Below are 17,392 nucleotides of genomic sequence, written 5' to 3'. Positions count from 1 at the left end.
ACAACACTCAGCACAGTTCACACACAGCATGTACAACACTCAGCACAGTTCACACACAGCATATACAACACTCAGCACAGTTCACAAACAGCATATACTACACTCAGGATATACTACACACAGCACAGTTCACACACAGCATATACTACATTCAGCACAATTCACACACAGCATATACAACACTCAGCACAGTTCACACACAACATGTACAACACTCAGCACAATTCACACACAGCATATACAACACTCAGCACAGTTCACACACAACATGTACAACACTCAGCACAGTTCACACACAGCATATACAACACTCAGCACAGTTCACACACAACATGTACAACACTCAGCACAGTTCACACACAGCATATACAACACTCAGCACAGTTCACAAACAGCATATACTACACTCAGGATATACTACACACAGCACAGTTCACACACAGCATATACTACATTCAGCACAATTCACACACAGCATATACAACACTCAGCACAGTTCACACACAACATGTACAACACTCAGCACAGTTCACACACAGCATATACAACACTCAGCACAGTTCACACACAACATGTACAACACTCAGCACAGTTCACACACAGCATATACAACACTCAGCACAGTTCACACACAACATGTACAACACTCAGCACAGTTCACACACAGCATATACTACACTCAGCACAATTCACACACAACACATACAACACTCAGCACAGTTCACACACAACATATACAACACTCAGCACAGTTCACACACAGCATATACTACACTCAGCGTATACTACACTCAGCACAGTTCACACACAGCATATACTACACTCAGCACAGTTCGCACACAGCATATACTACATTCAGCACAGTTGACACAGCATATACTACATTCAGCACAGTTGACACACAGCATATACTACATTCAGCACAGTTGACACACAGCATATACTACATTCAGCACAGTTGACACACAGCATATACTACATTCAGCACAGTTGACACACAGCATATACTACATTCAGCACAGTTGACACACAGCATATACTACATTCAGCACAGTTGACACACAGCATATACTACATTCAGCACAGTTGACACACAGCATATACTACACTCAGCACAGTTCACACACAGCATAGACTACATTCAGCACAGTTCACACACAGCATAGACTACATTCAGCACAGTTGACACACAACATATACTACTCTAAGCACCATTCACACACAGCATATACTACACTCAGCATACACTACATTCAGCACAGTTGCCACACAGCATATATTATACTCAGCACAGTTCACACACAGCATATACTATACTCAGCACGTGATTTGTCATAATTGTGATGATTATGGCTTACAGCTCATGAAAACCCCAAATCCACAATTTCAGAAAATGTGAATATTGTGAAAAGGTGCAATATTCTCGGCTCAAAGTGTCCCACTCTAATCAGCTAGTTAAGCCATAACACCTGCAAAGGGTTCCTGAGCCTTTAAATGGTCTCTCAGTCTGGTTCAGTAGGAATCACAATCATAGGAAAGACTGCTGACCTGACAGTTGTGCAGAAAACCATCACTGACACCCTCCATAAGGAGGGAAAGCCTCAAAAGGTAATTGCAAAAGAAGTTGGATGTTCCCAAAGTGCTGTATCAAAGCACATTAATAGAAAGTTATGTGGAAGGGAAAAGTGTGGAAGAAAAAGGTGCACAAGCAGCAGGGATGACCGCAGCCTGGAGAGGATTGTCAGGAAAAGGCCATTCAAAAGTGTTGGGGACTTTCACAAGGAGTGGACTGAGGCTGGAGTCAGTGCATCAAGAGCCACCACACACAGACGGATCCTGGACATGGGCTTCAAATGTCGTATTCCTCTTGTCGAGCCGCTCCTGAACAACAAACAACGTCAGAAGCGTCTTACCTGGGCTAAAGAGAAATTAATTTTCCAGCAGGACTTGGCACCTGCCCACACTGCCAAAAGCACCAAAACCTGGTTCAATGACCATGGGATTACTGTGCTTGATTGGCCAGCAAACTCGCCTGACCTGAACCCCATAGAGAATCTATGGGGCATTGCCAAGAGAAAGATGAGAAACATGAGACCGAACAATGCAGAAGAGCTGAAGGCCGCTATTAAAGCATCCTGGTCTTCCATAACACCTCAGCAGTGCCACAGGCTGATAGCTTCCATGCCACGCCACATTGAGGCAGTAATTGCTGCAAAAGGGGCCCAAACCAAGTACTGAGTACATATGCATGCTTATACTTTTCAGAGGTCCGATATTGTTCTATGTACAATCCTTGTTTTATTGATTGCATGTAATATTCTAATTTTCTAAGATTGTGGATTTGGGGTTTTCATGAGCTGTAAACCATAATCATCACAATTATGACAAATCACGACTTGAACTATCTTACTTTGCATGTAATGAGTCTATCTCATATATTAGTTTCACCTTTTAAGTTGCATTACTGAAATAAATGAACTTTTTAACGATATTCTAATTTTTCGAGTTTCACCTGCATACTATACCCAGCACAGCCCACACACAGATACTATACCCAGCACAGCCCACACACAGCAGATACCACACTCAGTAGAGCTCATACACACCTCATCACCAGGGGATGAGCTTAGGAGTGTTCAGATTCTAGTCCAAACCAATCTGAGCTTTCCCAACACACACACGGGGAGTGTATATGTGCAGCTACGGGGTGGGGAATGCCTTGGTCACTTATGACTGGTGTTGTGCAGTTACTGCATCCTGATAGGATAGCTCAAACAATCTTCTCTTATTTGCTCCCTTTTAGTCTGTTAAATATAGCTTTGAAAGTGTTTTGTTATAACTGTCCGATAAGTAAAAAAAATACCTACTGAAGATGCTAGAGTTGAGAAGAGTGCAGCACAGACAGGAAGTTATCAGTTACATTGTTTTCAGCCATTTATGAACTACAAAACACCCGCCCCCCCATGTTATATGGATGGTTGGAGGAGTAGGGAAGTCTGTGGTCCTGTCCTAGGGTGGCAACACTGCTTCTCCATAGATACAATAGAGTGAGTGATTGTTTCACCCTAGGGCAGGAAGTGTATTACTGGCAGGACCACCAGGTAAAAAGGAGAGGGAAAAAAAAGTGAAAAAAAAAAAATGATGCAGCCATCATATTTGGGGACTGGTAAGCTGCAATATAGGACTTTTGTTGTTCTGGGGATTAGATACACTTTAAATAAGAATACAGTATGGTGATGGATAAATTATATACATTAAGACAGTGCACTGCTGTGCTAATGCCCACTCCCCCTCCACTCCCTTACCTCCCTTACTAGTTACAAAACAACCTTAGACCCATCTCCCTGCTGCCATTTACATCCAAGCTCCTTGAGCGCTTAGTCTACAATCGCCTAAGCACCCACCTGACAACAACCTCCTCGATCCACTACAATCTGGCTTCCGTCCCCTACACTCCACCAAAACCGCCCTACTCAAAATCACTAATGACCTGCTAACCGCCAAAGCTAATGGCCACTACTCAGTCCTTTTACTCCTTGACCTCTCTGCGGCCTTCGACACAGTCGACCACCCCCTCCTCCTTAATAAACTACACTCCCTCGGCATCAGAGACTCCACTCTCTCCTGGCTCTCCTCCTACCTATCCCAATGCTCCTTCAGCGTTACCTATAATGCTAACACCTCCCCCTCTCTGTTGGGGTACCCCAAGGCTCTGTCCTCGGACCCCTTCTCTTCTCCATCTACACTTTCTCCCTCGGCAAACTGATACACTCCCACGGCTTCAACTATCACCTCTACACCAACGACACGCAAATTTACCTCTCCACCCCTCGCCTCACCCCTTCAGTCTCCGCCCGTATCACCCACCTGCTGAACGACATATCAAACTGGATGTCGCTCCATTTCCTCAAACTGAACCTTTCCAAAACTGAGCTCCTAATCTTCCCCCCAGCCCGTGCCCCCTCCCCACCCTCTCCATCATGACCAACAACGCCACCATCAGTCCCACCCCCCAAGCCAAAGTCCTAGGTGTCACTCTAGACTCAAACCTGTCCTTCCAATCCCATGTCCAATCGTTGGCAAACTCATGCAGACTCCACCTCCGCAACATCTCCAAAATACGTTCGTTCCTAACCCCAGACACTACTAAACAACTTGTTCACTCCCTCATTATTTCATGTTTGGACTTTTGCAACTCCCTTCTCACTGGCCTACCTCATCACAGACTATCCCCACTTCAGTCTATCCTGAACTCAGCGGCCAGACTCATCCACCTTACCAACCGCTCCTCTTCTGCCACCCCCCTCTGTTATTCCCTCCACTGGCTCCCGCTCGCCCAACGCATTAAATTCAAACTACTAACACTGACATACAAAGCCATTCACAACCCTGCCCCAAACTACCTCACTGACCTGATACCCAAATACCACCCAACCCGTAATCTTTGCTCCTCACAAGACCTCCTACTTTCTAACTCCCTGGTCTCCACCTCCCACGCCCGACTGCAGGACTTCTGCAGGACTTCCCCCATCCTCTGGAACTCACTACCCCAATCCATCAGACTGTCACCTACTCTCCTCTCCTTTAGACGCACACTGAAAACCCATCTCTTCAGGGAAGCTTACCCCACCCTCACCTAACAGCCGATCTCCTCCACTCCTCCTACCACTCCACCCTCCACAGCCACGTCCTCCTGTACCACTTTCCCCTCCCTCCTAGATTGAAAGCTCAAAAAAGCAGGGCCCTCGAACCCCTCGTGTATTGTCTTGTTACTGTATTGTCTCATGTTCTGTCCCCCACTATAATGTACAGCGCTGAGCAAACCTTGCTGGCGCTATATAAATACTGTATAATAATAATAAAAGCACAGTGCTACGGCCATTTCCTTGATCTGTTGCGTTAGGTACACGAGAGGTCCTTTGTTACCCTGTAAACATCTGGATCTCTTGTATTATTATACATATAGGAAGGGAAGGAAGTATATGTACAAACTAGTAATACACCGATATAAAGGACGCCGAAAATGATCGACCAAAAATAGGATTATCAGTGTTTTGATGATAGGAAATGGAAAAAAAAAAAAAGTGCAGATAATGATAATTGGCTTTGCGTCCCATTGTTGTCAATGCAAAAAAGCCCCTCACTGACTTCAACGCAAAATTGAGTACCATTTACTTCAATGCAAAACTTAGTCCCATTGACTTCAATGCAAAAACGCCTCTATTTAAGTTTTTAAAATTTCATATATATTCCATTTTATTTTCTATCCAATTTTTGTGTGCTACTTTCAATAAAAGTTATTTTACGTCACTGGATTGTATTTTTTAAAATTGATAATTAAAATTCATGATATTAATTAAAAAGTCGAATATAATACAATTAAATATAATTTTTTTTTTTTCTTTTTTTTTTAACTGTCCATTTCAGTTTCTGTTTTCGACCTAGTGCATGCTGAATTTTTGGTTTCGGTCCACAATTTTCATTTCAGTGCACCACAAGTACAAATGTATGAAACAGAGACCTCTGTTTTTATCATTGTCCCCTTTGGTAACAAGCTGCGGAATTTTACAATGTGTTGTTACCTCTATAAGTCTTTTTTCTCCTAAATTGTCCTGAGTGGCTCTTGAATTCTATACTAAATTGTCCCTCCTTGTCTAGTTCCAAACATAATATCTACAGGCTGCGTCTTATGGAAAGAGGATTCCCCTGAAAGTCAGACATTACAAATTTCAACAGCAATCAATACATCTGCCATCTGTACAATCAATCAATAGCCATCTGTACACCACATGTCATAAGCATAGGACCTGATACAACGGCCAAATAGTGACACGAAAGTGCAGGAGATATAGCAAGGTGACGACTGATAATAGTGTTGCAGTACAAAGCACCTCAAAACAAAAATTCTGACTCTTCCGACCAAGGAGAAAGCATCTGCTTCTAGTGATGGTTCATAATTATGTTGAGTTTACAAAGGTCACCATATTCTAAACAGACCGTAAACACCTTCAGAGATCACGGTCCTTTTAGAAATGAGATCTAGGCACATACATATACTGGTAGTTACAAAGGTATTTAAAATTTGTATAGCTGAACTTTATAACAAAATAAAAAATACATGACAATTATGAATCCCCATTTTGCTTTGGGCAATGACATTCACACACACAGGGAACACTGAACAACAGACAATTCCAATTAAACACATCACCTTTCATGACCACAACATGTGACAGAAGAGAGCATGAGCACCATCACAAGACTGCACATGTGAACCGAATCACGCAAAAAGACACACAGGGCACATGCCTCATCATACACCTATCTGCAAGACAGCCATCAAAGATTCTAGATTAATTATAAAAGTGTCAGAGCAGAATTGTCTTCCTTTCATCCTCCCACAATGCACTGGGTAAATGTGGGGCTTCAGATGCACACACTGTACACAACCATTTTACCATTGCCCTCAACTTGGATCAATACAAAATGCAGGATTTATATAGCATTAGGTCAATGTCACAGGGCGGCACACCTGTATCCTGCCTCCTTTCTACAGTTCCACCCTTACTAGGATTCGGAAGGGATTACCAATACCTACCCCAGATCATCAATATATTAACCCAAGATAATCAACTCATCCATACAGGATCATCAATACACTCATCCCAGAATTATCAATACATTAACCTAGGATTATCAATATGTCCACCCAAGATCATAAACAATACATCGAAACAGGATCAGAATTATCAATACACCCAAACCAGGATCATCAACACATCCACCAAGAATCATCAACAACACACTCAACCCACAATCAGAATTACGTTAACCCAGAATCATCAATAAACCCACCTAAAGCAATAATATGTTCACCCAGGACCATCAACACACCCACCTCAAAATTATCAATACATGAACCCAGGATCATCAATAAACTCACCTATAGCACTGATGCATCCAGGCACCCAGGATCAGGATTATCAACACACCCAACCCAGCAACATCAATAAACCCATCTATAGCATTGATGCATCCAGCCAGGATCAGAATTATCAATACCCCCACCCCAAATTAACAATAAATCAACTCCACATTAGCAATACATTAATCCAGAATCATCAATAAATCCACATAGAGAATCAACACACCCACCACAGAATAATCAACACACATGGAGGATCATCAATAACCCCACCACCTACAGCATTAGTACAACCATCCCAGAATTATCAATACATTCACCTGGGATCATCTCACCTATAGCATCAACACATCCTCTCAGGATCATCAATAAACTCATCCAAGATCATAATTATCAATATATCTACCCAAAAATAGCAATACACGTACCCACGAACACCAGTACATTCACCCAGGATCAGAATAATCAATACAGCCAAGCCAGGGCGTTCATCAATACAGCCAAGCCAGGGCGTTCATCAATACAGCCAAGCCAGGGCGATCATCAATACAGCCAAGCCGGGGCGATCATCAATACAGCCAAGCCGGGGCGATCATCAATACAGCCAAGCCGGGGCGATCATCAATACAGCCAAGCCGGGGCGATCATCAATACAGCCAAGCCGGGGCGATCATCAATACAGCCAAGACGGGGCGATCATCAATACAGCCAAGCCGGGGCGATCATCAATACCCCCAAGCCGGGGCGATCATCAATACCCCCAAGCCGGGGCGATCATCAATACCCCCAAGCCGGGGCGATCATCAATACCCCCAAGCCGGGGCGATCATCAATACCCCCAAGCCGGTGCGATCATCAATACCCCCAAGCCGGGGCGATCATCAATACCCCCAAGCCGGGGCGATCATCAATACCCCCAAGCCGGGGCGATCATCAATACCCCCAAGCCGGGGCGATCATCAATACCCCCAAGCCGGGGCGATCATCAATACCCTCAAGCCGGGGCGATCATCAATACCCCCAAGCCAGGGCGATCATCAATACCCCCAAGCCAGGACGATCATCAGTACACTTAAGCCAGGACGATCATCAATACCCCCAACCCAGAGCGATCAACAATACCCCCAAGCCATGGCGATCAACAATACCCCCAAGCCATGGCGATCAACAATACCCCCAAGCCAGGGCGATCAACAATACCCCCAAGCCAGGGCGATCAACAATACCCCCAAGCCAGGGCGATCAACAATACCCCCAAGCCAGGGCGATCAACAATACCCCCAAGCCAGGGCGATCAACAATACCCCCAAGCCAGGGCGATCATCAATACCCCCAAGCCAGGGCGATCATCAATACCCCCAAGCCAGGGCGATCATCAATACCCCCAAGCCAGGGCGATCATCAATACCCCCAAGCCAGGGCGATCATCAATACCCCCAAGCCAGGGCGATCATCAATACCCCCAAGCCAGGGCGATCAACAATACCCCCAAGCCAGGGCGATCAACAATACCCCCAAGCCAGGGCGATCAACAATACCCCCAAGCCAGGGCGATCATCAATACCCCCAAGCCAGGGCGATCATCAATACCCCCAAGCCAGGGCGATCATCAATACCCCCAAGCCAGGGCGATCATCAATACCCCCAAGCCAGGGCGATCATCAATACCCCCAAGCCAGGGCGATCATCAATACCCCCAAGCCAGGGCGATCATCAATACCCCCAAGCAAGGGCGATCATCAATACCCCCAAGCCAGGGCGATCATCAATACCCCCAAGCCAGGGCGATCATCAATACCCCCAAGCCAGGGCGATCATCAATACACTCAAGCCAGGGCGATCACCAATACACCCAAGCCAAGGCGATCAGAAGTACACTTAAGCCAGGGCGATCATCAATACACCCAAGCCAGGGCGATCATCAATACCCCCAACCCAGAGCGATCAACAATACCCCCAAGCCAGGGCGATCATCATTACCCCCAAGCCAGGGCGATCACCAATACACCCAAGCCAGGGCGATCACCAATACACCCAAGCCAGGGCGATCACCAATACACCCAAGCCAGGGCGATCACCAATACACCCAAGCCAGGGCGATCATCAATACACCCAAGCCAGGGCGATCATCAATACACCCAAGCCAGGGCGATCATCAATACACCCAAGCCAGGGCGATCATCAATACACCCAAGCCAGGGCGATCATCAATACACCCAAGCCAGGGCGATCATCAATACACCCAAGCCAGGGCGATCATCAATACACCCAAGCCAGGGCAATCATCAATACACCCAAGCCAGGGCGATTGTCAATACACCCGAGGATCACATCAGAGTGACAAGTTAACATTCTTCAGTTGAGAGTCATTAAACCCTCATCTCCCAACAGCCCTCAGGGTGGAGACAAATACAACCTGCTCACCGTGTCTATCCCAGGAGAATCCCTCTCTTGAGGGTTCAGTCCCAAAGATTGGGGCATAGAATAGATTCAGACCAAAAGGTCCTGGAAGAATACATGGCAAGTCTAGCTGCTTTTAAATAAACCAGGACAATACCCACCGATCCAATCACTCTTCCAGAGCAGTGAAAATTACTCAGCGATCCAATCACTCTGCAGACACATACAGGGAGGAGTGATGAGATACTCACTAATCCCAATCACATTATGGACACATGCAGGGGAATAGCAGTAATATGCTCACTGACCCAATCACTCTCTAGACACATACAGGTAAAAGTTTTGAAAATACCCACTGATTCAATCACTGTACAGACAAATACAGGGAATAGTAGTGAAAATACTCACTGATCCATCCAATTACTCTCCAGACATATGCAGAAATGAGTAGTGAGAATACTCACTGATCCAATCACTCTTCGAACACATACAGGGAAGAGAAGTGAGAATAACTGCTGGTCCAGGCACTGTCTGATCCTTCTGCAGTCAGTTACTTGTGTGCTGGGGAACGGGGAGGGAGGGGGTACTATGACACAGGGGAGACGTCACAGGGAATCTCCTCTTCAATCTACAGAGACCTGCATACAACAGTATAGAGTACAGCACTGATTATATAGAAATATGAGCTGTATATAGAGAGTCTACAGAGATATTTACACATAGCACATTTCTGCATACAGTGTTGTGCCCTCATATTCCTATATACATAGTACCCTCTATGTTCAGCCCAATGTAGAGATCTTTCATAACTTCCAGTTAATTCATAAAGATCTGCGTAACTGGAATTTCATAAATTCCAGTTATGCAGATTGACTTTCATGTGATGTCAGTTTGTTACAGATCTTCTTATCAACAATGCAAACAAGGTAAATAAAAAAAAAATAGTTGAAGGATTTTTACGGTTGTGATCACATCTATGCGCCAATGTTCTTGTGAAGGCCTGCTATACAGAAGTGTCCACAGAGGACAATGTGGAAGATCCCAATCCAACAAATTTATCTGGCAGAATTTGTGAAGGTCAGGAAGGATTTTTTTTTCTAATTGGGCAAAACCAACCTCAGCTGTCCTGGGATTTAAAAATTGGTGATATTTGAAAGACATGAAACTTGATAACCATAAACCTTTACTCAGCCAATTCAACCGACACGGAGAGGCCCCAGTCACTGCAAGACACTCAGCTCAGATATGATCTTCCTTGCCTTGTAAGGAACACCTAGAAATGTGACATATCCTGATAATTTTACCTTTTTTCCTAATTCCTCCGATGGAAATAAGAGTTCTTGTACCTAAGCACTTCTGTTCTGTAGCCTCATTGCTCTATAGCTGCAGTGTGAGATCATCCAAGGTACTGCTGCCTCTGACTGCTAGTCTCATCAGACATGGAGGGATATTGATGTTTTCCTTGCTGAAAAAGAAGCTGTATTAGAGGACCTGTAGTAGTGCAGGGATCTTTCTGCTTCATTCAATCTGTAGATCTGTTGCTTTCTCCTCCTCTAACACTACTACACTGCCATTCATTAGATTACCAGTTATCAGTGGGGCAGCCCTGACAGGGAAAAGCAAAGGATCTTTTGTCCTCTGCCTTTTTTTTTGTGGGGGGGGGGGGGGGGGTAAAGATTTAACAGTACAGGTCCTTTTTAATAGATTATGTTCAGTTTCAAATGCCAATATATGCAGTGACATACCTCCCTAGACCCAGTCTGCGTGCGTAGCACTGAGCTATCAGAGTTGACACATCAAAATAAAAATCACAGATAAGACAATCCAAGCCACTAAATCCCCATACAGCTGACACAATCAATGGAATTATTGAGGTGTTTCTGATCACAAGCCAACACATATAAGCTGAACAGATACTAAATCACTGAGAAGGCAAGCATTCTTCTTTGGTAGAGATGATACTGGAATGTAAGTCCATTCATGCACTGTTCTGCCTGTACACATAAGGACAGGTGGAAAGAAGTCAGTCTGGTGGTAATTGTGGTTACCTGAGGTCATACATTGACTGCTGAACATTAATGCTGCCAGTGCCTAGTGCTCACTCTACAGCTGGGAATAAAGACTCAAGTGTTAAATCTAGCACCCATGAAAATGGTGGCGTTACCAACAGCAGATGTGCAGCACTCTCCAGTCCTTTGACAAGAGGGGGACCAGTTACAGCACACAACATGGCCGCACAATCGCTCCACAAGACATGGCCAATAGGCTCTGTGCTGGAGGAATACCATGAATAAATCATCTTTACCAATTACAGAGCAAATAGAAGTATGTAGGTCACCTCTGCACACATGACCGGATAAACCACACAGTCCACTGGAATTAGCTTCAGCCGTCACTCTGCCGCCGGGTGTCCTGCAGCCATATTCCTGTTTAGTGTAATAAACTAATTAAAACACCACTGAAAATTATTTATCACAGATACAGAGGACAGGAAAAGGAAGAGAAGAGGGACCAAGGTCAGCAGGCCACAGCAGAAAATGTGGTGGTATAATGATAATGGAATAAAGTCATGAGAAATTGTGATGACTCAAATACTGGACCTGACCACAACCATTGCTACCTCTTTGTGCAGCTTATTTATTTACGTGTGTACAGTGGCTAGAAAGATTTGTGCATCAGCCAACACTACACAATTGGTAGAAAGAAGAGGGGCTTTGTTGAAAATAGGTAGGGCATCATTTAGACCAGGGTGTGACGGGAGTCACTTTGGGTGGGGGGCCCATGGAACCCAGCTCACTTTGGAGAGGTTGGGAGACCCCTGTCCCAGCTTCTCATATCCCTCTTATGTGTAAATCACCCTGTGCCTGTTAGGGGTACAGGGTGATCTGTCCTAATATTGTGTGGGCTTTGTCTAAGACTGTGTAGACATGTTTAGGAGATAGGTGGGGTGGGGGTTGTTGATTGTTTAATGTTATGTGGCTGCATCCCATTGTTCTATTGTTTGTCTGGCTTGGGAGCAAACTATTATGGGATGTATGTATTTATGTGTATTAGCTTAGTGTGTGGGGGGGGGGTTCTTCATGTCTCCAGCAGCCCTCCCTCCTGATGGGAGTGTCTGCTGGTGTGAAGTTTGAATACCTGTGTGTCTCTTGTTACTAAATGTAGATTGCCCTGCCCTGTGTCATTATGCAGGGAGGGGGGATTGTCCCCTGAGGGTATATATCTTGTATCTGTGTTCAAATAAACTAGTCTACCTCCTGGTTTACTTCAAGACTGGTGTCGTCTAGTTTTGTATGGTCGGCAGTAGTGTCTGTTGTCGGTTTTCGGATGGGGAAACGGCAGTCTAACCGAAGTACTCAAGCGCAGTCTGGGTCTGTTCCGTTACACAGGGGTCTCCAAACTTTCTAAATAAAGGTTCAGATTACTGTCCTTAACAGGTTCCTGCCTGGCCTATAGCCAGATGGTGGCCTGCAACACCCCTCACCCCTCCGGATGGACGCAATATGGCGTCCTTTTGGGCATGCGCAGTTTGCATGCCCGCAGAGCCGCGCAGCGGCGCGATCTGTCACCGGCCGTGTACCTCGGACACGGCCGATGATAGATCTGAGTACCGGTCCTGTTGCCGGTACCATGTGACCTGCTGTGACCAATCACAGCAGGTCATATGACAGTTGTATACAATGGATGGCTTCATTCATGCCATCCATTGTATACACGTGTGTCTAGCTGTGAATGGTCACAGCGATCACATGCACAAGCTGGGCCAATCACAGCCCAGCTGTGTCATGTGATTAGCCGTGGCCAAATCACAGCTAAGCACAAAAAAAAAAACCTGAATGAATCGATGTCATTCAGGTAAATGCTTGCTTATAGCAAAGTAATTCTTTGCTATAAGCAAATTGTGTAAAAAAAAAAAATACTGATCACTTCCCCAAAGTAGTACAATGTTACAATAGTAACTACTATTGGTCATACTATTGAAATATGAAAAAAAAAAATCTTAAAAAAAAGAAAAAAATTAAATAAAAAATAAAAAAAAATTACATTCTTTTTTCATACTGTCACCAGTCAGTGTCCCTGATCACCGCCATGCCAGTTATTTTATGACGCTGTACTGCACTGGTGACAGTATGCAAAAAGAAAAATAGTGAAAATAATTTTTTTCATTTTTTAATTTTCCGAAAAATTATGACAAAAAAAATACAAATTTCAAAAAACTCGCCATGCCTCTTATGAAATACGTCGGACTGTCTACTTTGCAAAAAGGGGTCATTTGGGGGATATCTGTACTGTTCTGACATTCTTGGACCTCAAGAAATTAGATTGGCTGTCAGTACTTCAGGACTGATCGATTTTCAGATATATACCATAGTTTGTGAACTTTCCAACAAACTAAAAAATACATCCTAATTTGGGTTATTTTCACCAAAGACGTGTAGAAAACTACATATTGGCCTAAATTTATGAAGAACAATTATTTATTTGCAAACTTTTATAACAGAAACAAAGAAAAACATGTTTTTTTTTCTCAAAATTTTCGATCTTTTTTTTGTTAATATAAAAATAACAAAAAAAGAAAGCTCTAGTCGTGTGAAGAAAATGATAAAATTTTAATTTGGGTACAATGTTGTATAACTGTGCAAAGTGTGAGAGCGCTGAAACCTGAAAAATGGCCTGGGCAGGAAGGGGGTAAAAGTGCCTGGTATGGAAGCAGTTAATACAGTAAGACTGAGGCCAGTGGGACTAGTACATGCCTCAGGGTCAGTGGGAGTAAATAATGCCTCTGGCTCGGCGGTCAGTGGGAGTAAATAATGCCTCTGGCTCGGCGGTCAGTGGGAGTAAATAATGCCTCTGGCTCGGCGGTCAGTGGGAGTAAATAATGCCTCTGGCTCGGCAGTCAGTGGGAGTAAATATTGCCTCTGGCTCCGCGGTCAGTGGGAGTAAATAATGCCTCTGGCTAGGCAGTCAGTGAGAGTAAATAATGCCTCTGGCTCAACGGTCAGTGGCAGTAAATAGTGCCTCTGGCTCAACGGTCAGTGGCAGTAAATAGTGCCTCTGGCTCAACGGTCAGTGGCAGTAAATAGTGCCTCTGGCTCAACGGTCAGTGGCAGTAAATAGTGCCTCTGGCTCAACGGTCAGTGGCAGTAAATAGTGCCTCTGGCTCAACGGTCAGTGGCAGTAAATAGTGCCTCTGGCTCAACGGTCAGTGGCAGTAAATAGTGCCTCTGGCTCAACGGTCAGTGGCAGTAAATAGTGCCTCTGGCTCAACGGTCAGTGGCAGTAAATAGTGCCTCTGGCTCAACGGTCAGTGGCAGTAAATAATGCCTCTGGCTCGGCGGTCAGTGGGAGTAAATAATGCCTCTGGCTCGGCGGTCAGTGGGAGTAAATAATGCCTCTGGCTCGGCGGTCAGTGGGAGTAAATAATGCCTCTGGCTCGGCGGTCAGTGAGAGTAAATAATGCCTCTGGCTCGGCGGTCAGTGGGAGTAAATAATGCCTCTGGCTCGGCGGTCAGTGGCAGTAAATAGTGCCTCTGGCTCAACGGTCAGTGGCAGTAAATAGTGCCTCTGGCTCAACGGTCAGTGGCAGTAAATAATGCCTCTGGCTCGGCAGTCAGTGGCAGTAAATAATGCCTCTGGCTCGGCGGTCAGTGGGAGTAAATAATGCCTCTGGCTCGGCGGTCAGTGGGAGTAAATAATGCCTCTGGCTCGGCGGTCAGTGGGAGTAAATAATGCCTCTGGCTCGGCGGTCAGTGGGAGTAAATAATGCCTCTGGCTCGGCGGTCAGTGGGAGTAAATAATGCCTCTGGCTCGGCGGTCAGTGGGAGTAAATAATGCCTCTGGCTCGGCGGTCAGTGGGAGTAAATAATGCCTCTGGCTCGGCGGTCAGTGGGAGTAAATAATGCCTCTGGCTCGGCGGTCAGTGGGAGTAAATAATGCCTCTGGCTCGGCGGTCAGTGGGAGTAAATAATGCCTCTGGCTCGGCGGTCAGTGGGAGTAAATAATGCCTCTGGCTCGGCGGTCAGTGGGAGTAAATAATGCCTCTGGCTCGGCGGTCAGTGGGAGTAAATAATGCCTCTGGCTCGGCGGTCAGTGGGAGTAAATAATGCCTCTGGCTCGGCGGTCAGTGGGCGTAAATAATGCCTCTGGCTCAACGGTCAGTGGCAGTAAATAATGCCTCTGGCTCGGCGGTCAGTGGGAGTAAATAATGCCTCTGGCTCGGCGGTCAGTGGGAGTAAATAATGCCTCTGCCTCGGCGGTCAGTGGGAGTAAATAATGCCTCTGGTTTGACAGTCAGCGGGAGTAAATAAAGCCTTTGGCTTGGCAGTCGGTGGGAGTAGAAAAATTAATTGTACCCCATAAGTAGTGTCCATGGAAGGAATAGTTCCCCGTCGTGTCAGTGAAGGGAATTGTACCCTATCGTTGGTATCAGTGGGAAGAATAATGTTCCATCATTTGATCAGTGGAGGAATTAAGCCCCATTGTTGGTGTCAGTAGGAGAAATAGTGATTCGTATCAGTAGGAGGAATAGTACCTTATAGCAGTAAGAGAAATAGTGCCCCAAGAGCCATATAAATGCAAGCAAAGGGCCACATCCAGCCCGAGGGCTGCAGTTTGGAGACCACTGATTTAGACCTTGACTCTGGCAGCACCAGTATAATACCATCCATGTGTCCAATCTGGAAAAGCCAGTATAATACTGTCCATATGTCACTGTCCGATCTGAAACAGCCAGTATAATTCCGTCCATGTGTCTGGTCTGGTAGAGCCAGTATAATGCCGTCTATATATCTGTCTAGTCTGGAAGGGCAAGGATAAGACGATCCATGTGTCTGGTCTAAAGAGCCAATATAATACCATACCATATGTATCTATGTACGGCCTAGAAGAGCCAGTATAGTATCATGTAAATGTCTTTGACCTGCCTGGTATTATATGTGAATATAATACTGTTCATGTATCTGGCCTGGAAGAGCTAGTATAATACCATGTGTCTGGTCTGAAAGTGCCAGTATAATACCATGTATGTGTCTGCATCCTCGCCGAAAGACCCGGTAGAGTACCATCTGTGTGTCTGTTCTGGAAGAGCTAGTATATTACCTGCTATGTTTCTGTGTCTGATCTGGATGAGCACATATAATGACATACATTTGTCTGGTCTAGAACAGTCAGTATAATTATTGTCCATGTTTCCATGTCCAGTCTGGAAGAGCCAGTATATTACCAATCCTGGCACCTGGCCTGGAAGAGCCAATATAAAAGCATTTAGTTTTCTGTGTCTCACCTGTTAAGAACAAGTACAATACCATCCATGTGTTTGGTCTACAAGATAAAGTATACACCAACCAAGGTAAGGAATAGCCAGTATAATACAGTCTATAAGTCTGGTCTGGAAGAGCCAATATGCCAATACCTACTATGTGTCCGTGTCTAGTTTGGGAGAGCCAGAATACCATCCATGTGTCTGGTCTGAAAGAGCCAGTATATTACCACCCATGTGTCCATTTTCAGACTGGAAGAGCCAGTATAATACTGTCCACATGTCAGTATTCAGTCTGGAAGAGCTAGTATAATACCGTCCGTCCATGTGTCTGGTCTGGAACAGCTAGTATATTACCATCTATGTTTCTGCACCTGGTCTGAAAGAATAAGTGTAATACCCAGCCATGTGTCTAGTATAGAAGTGTCAGGAAAATGACTGTTCATGTGTCCAGTCTGGAAGAGCCAATATAATTACTGCCCATGTATTTGTGTCTAGTCTGGAAAAGCCACTATAATTACTATCCATGTCCGCTCTAGAAGAACCAGCATAATTACTGTCCATTTGTATGTGTCCACTCTGAAAGAACTAGTACAATACTGTTCTTGTTTCCGTATTCAGTCAGGAACAGGTAGAATAATACAGTCCCTTCTATATGTGTCTGGAAAAGCCAGTATAATGCCAAACATACCAATTGTTTGTGTCAGTTTGATAGAACCAGAATAATACAGACCATGTGTCTGTGTCCGGTCTGAAAGAGCCAGTAATATACCATCCAGGTGCCTGGTCTGGAAGAGACACTATAAAAC

At 44.9% G+C, this 17,392-nt stretch overlaps 1 protein-coding gene across 12 annotated transcripts in view; it reads right to left on the bottom strand.

Moving 5' to 3' along the window:
• The window catches only part of PLEKHA5 (pleckstrin homology domain containing A5), a 213,779-nt gene that overhangs the window by 134,769 nt on the left and 61,618 nt on the right, over nt 1-17,392 (bottom strand). The window contains exon 1 of one of the 12 annotated variants that reach the window (XM_089689107.1): nt 9,734-9,840. The exons of the other annotated variants lie outside the window; for them this stretch is intronic. Coding sequence (XP_089545233.1) covers nt 9,734-9,741 — 8 coding nt within the window. The 5' untranslated portion in view covers nt 9,742-9,840. Of the gene's footprint in view, nt 1-9,733; nt 9,841-17,392 lie in introns of those variants that run through there. 12 annotated transcript variants of the gene reach the window in all.

Source organism: Staurois parvus, unplaced genomic scaffold, assembly GCF_062004578.1.
Source record: "Staurois parvus isolate SC_StPar_1 unplaced genomic scaffold, SC_StPar_1.0 ptg000469l, whole genome shotgun sequence".
NCBI lineage: Eukaryota > Metazoa > Chordata > Amphibia > Anura > Ranidae > Staurois > Staurois parvus.
The sequence above is the reverse complement of the archived record's forward strand: the minus strand, read 5'-3'. Positions and strand labels throughout refer to the sequence as shown.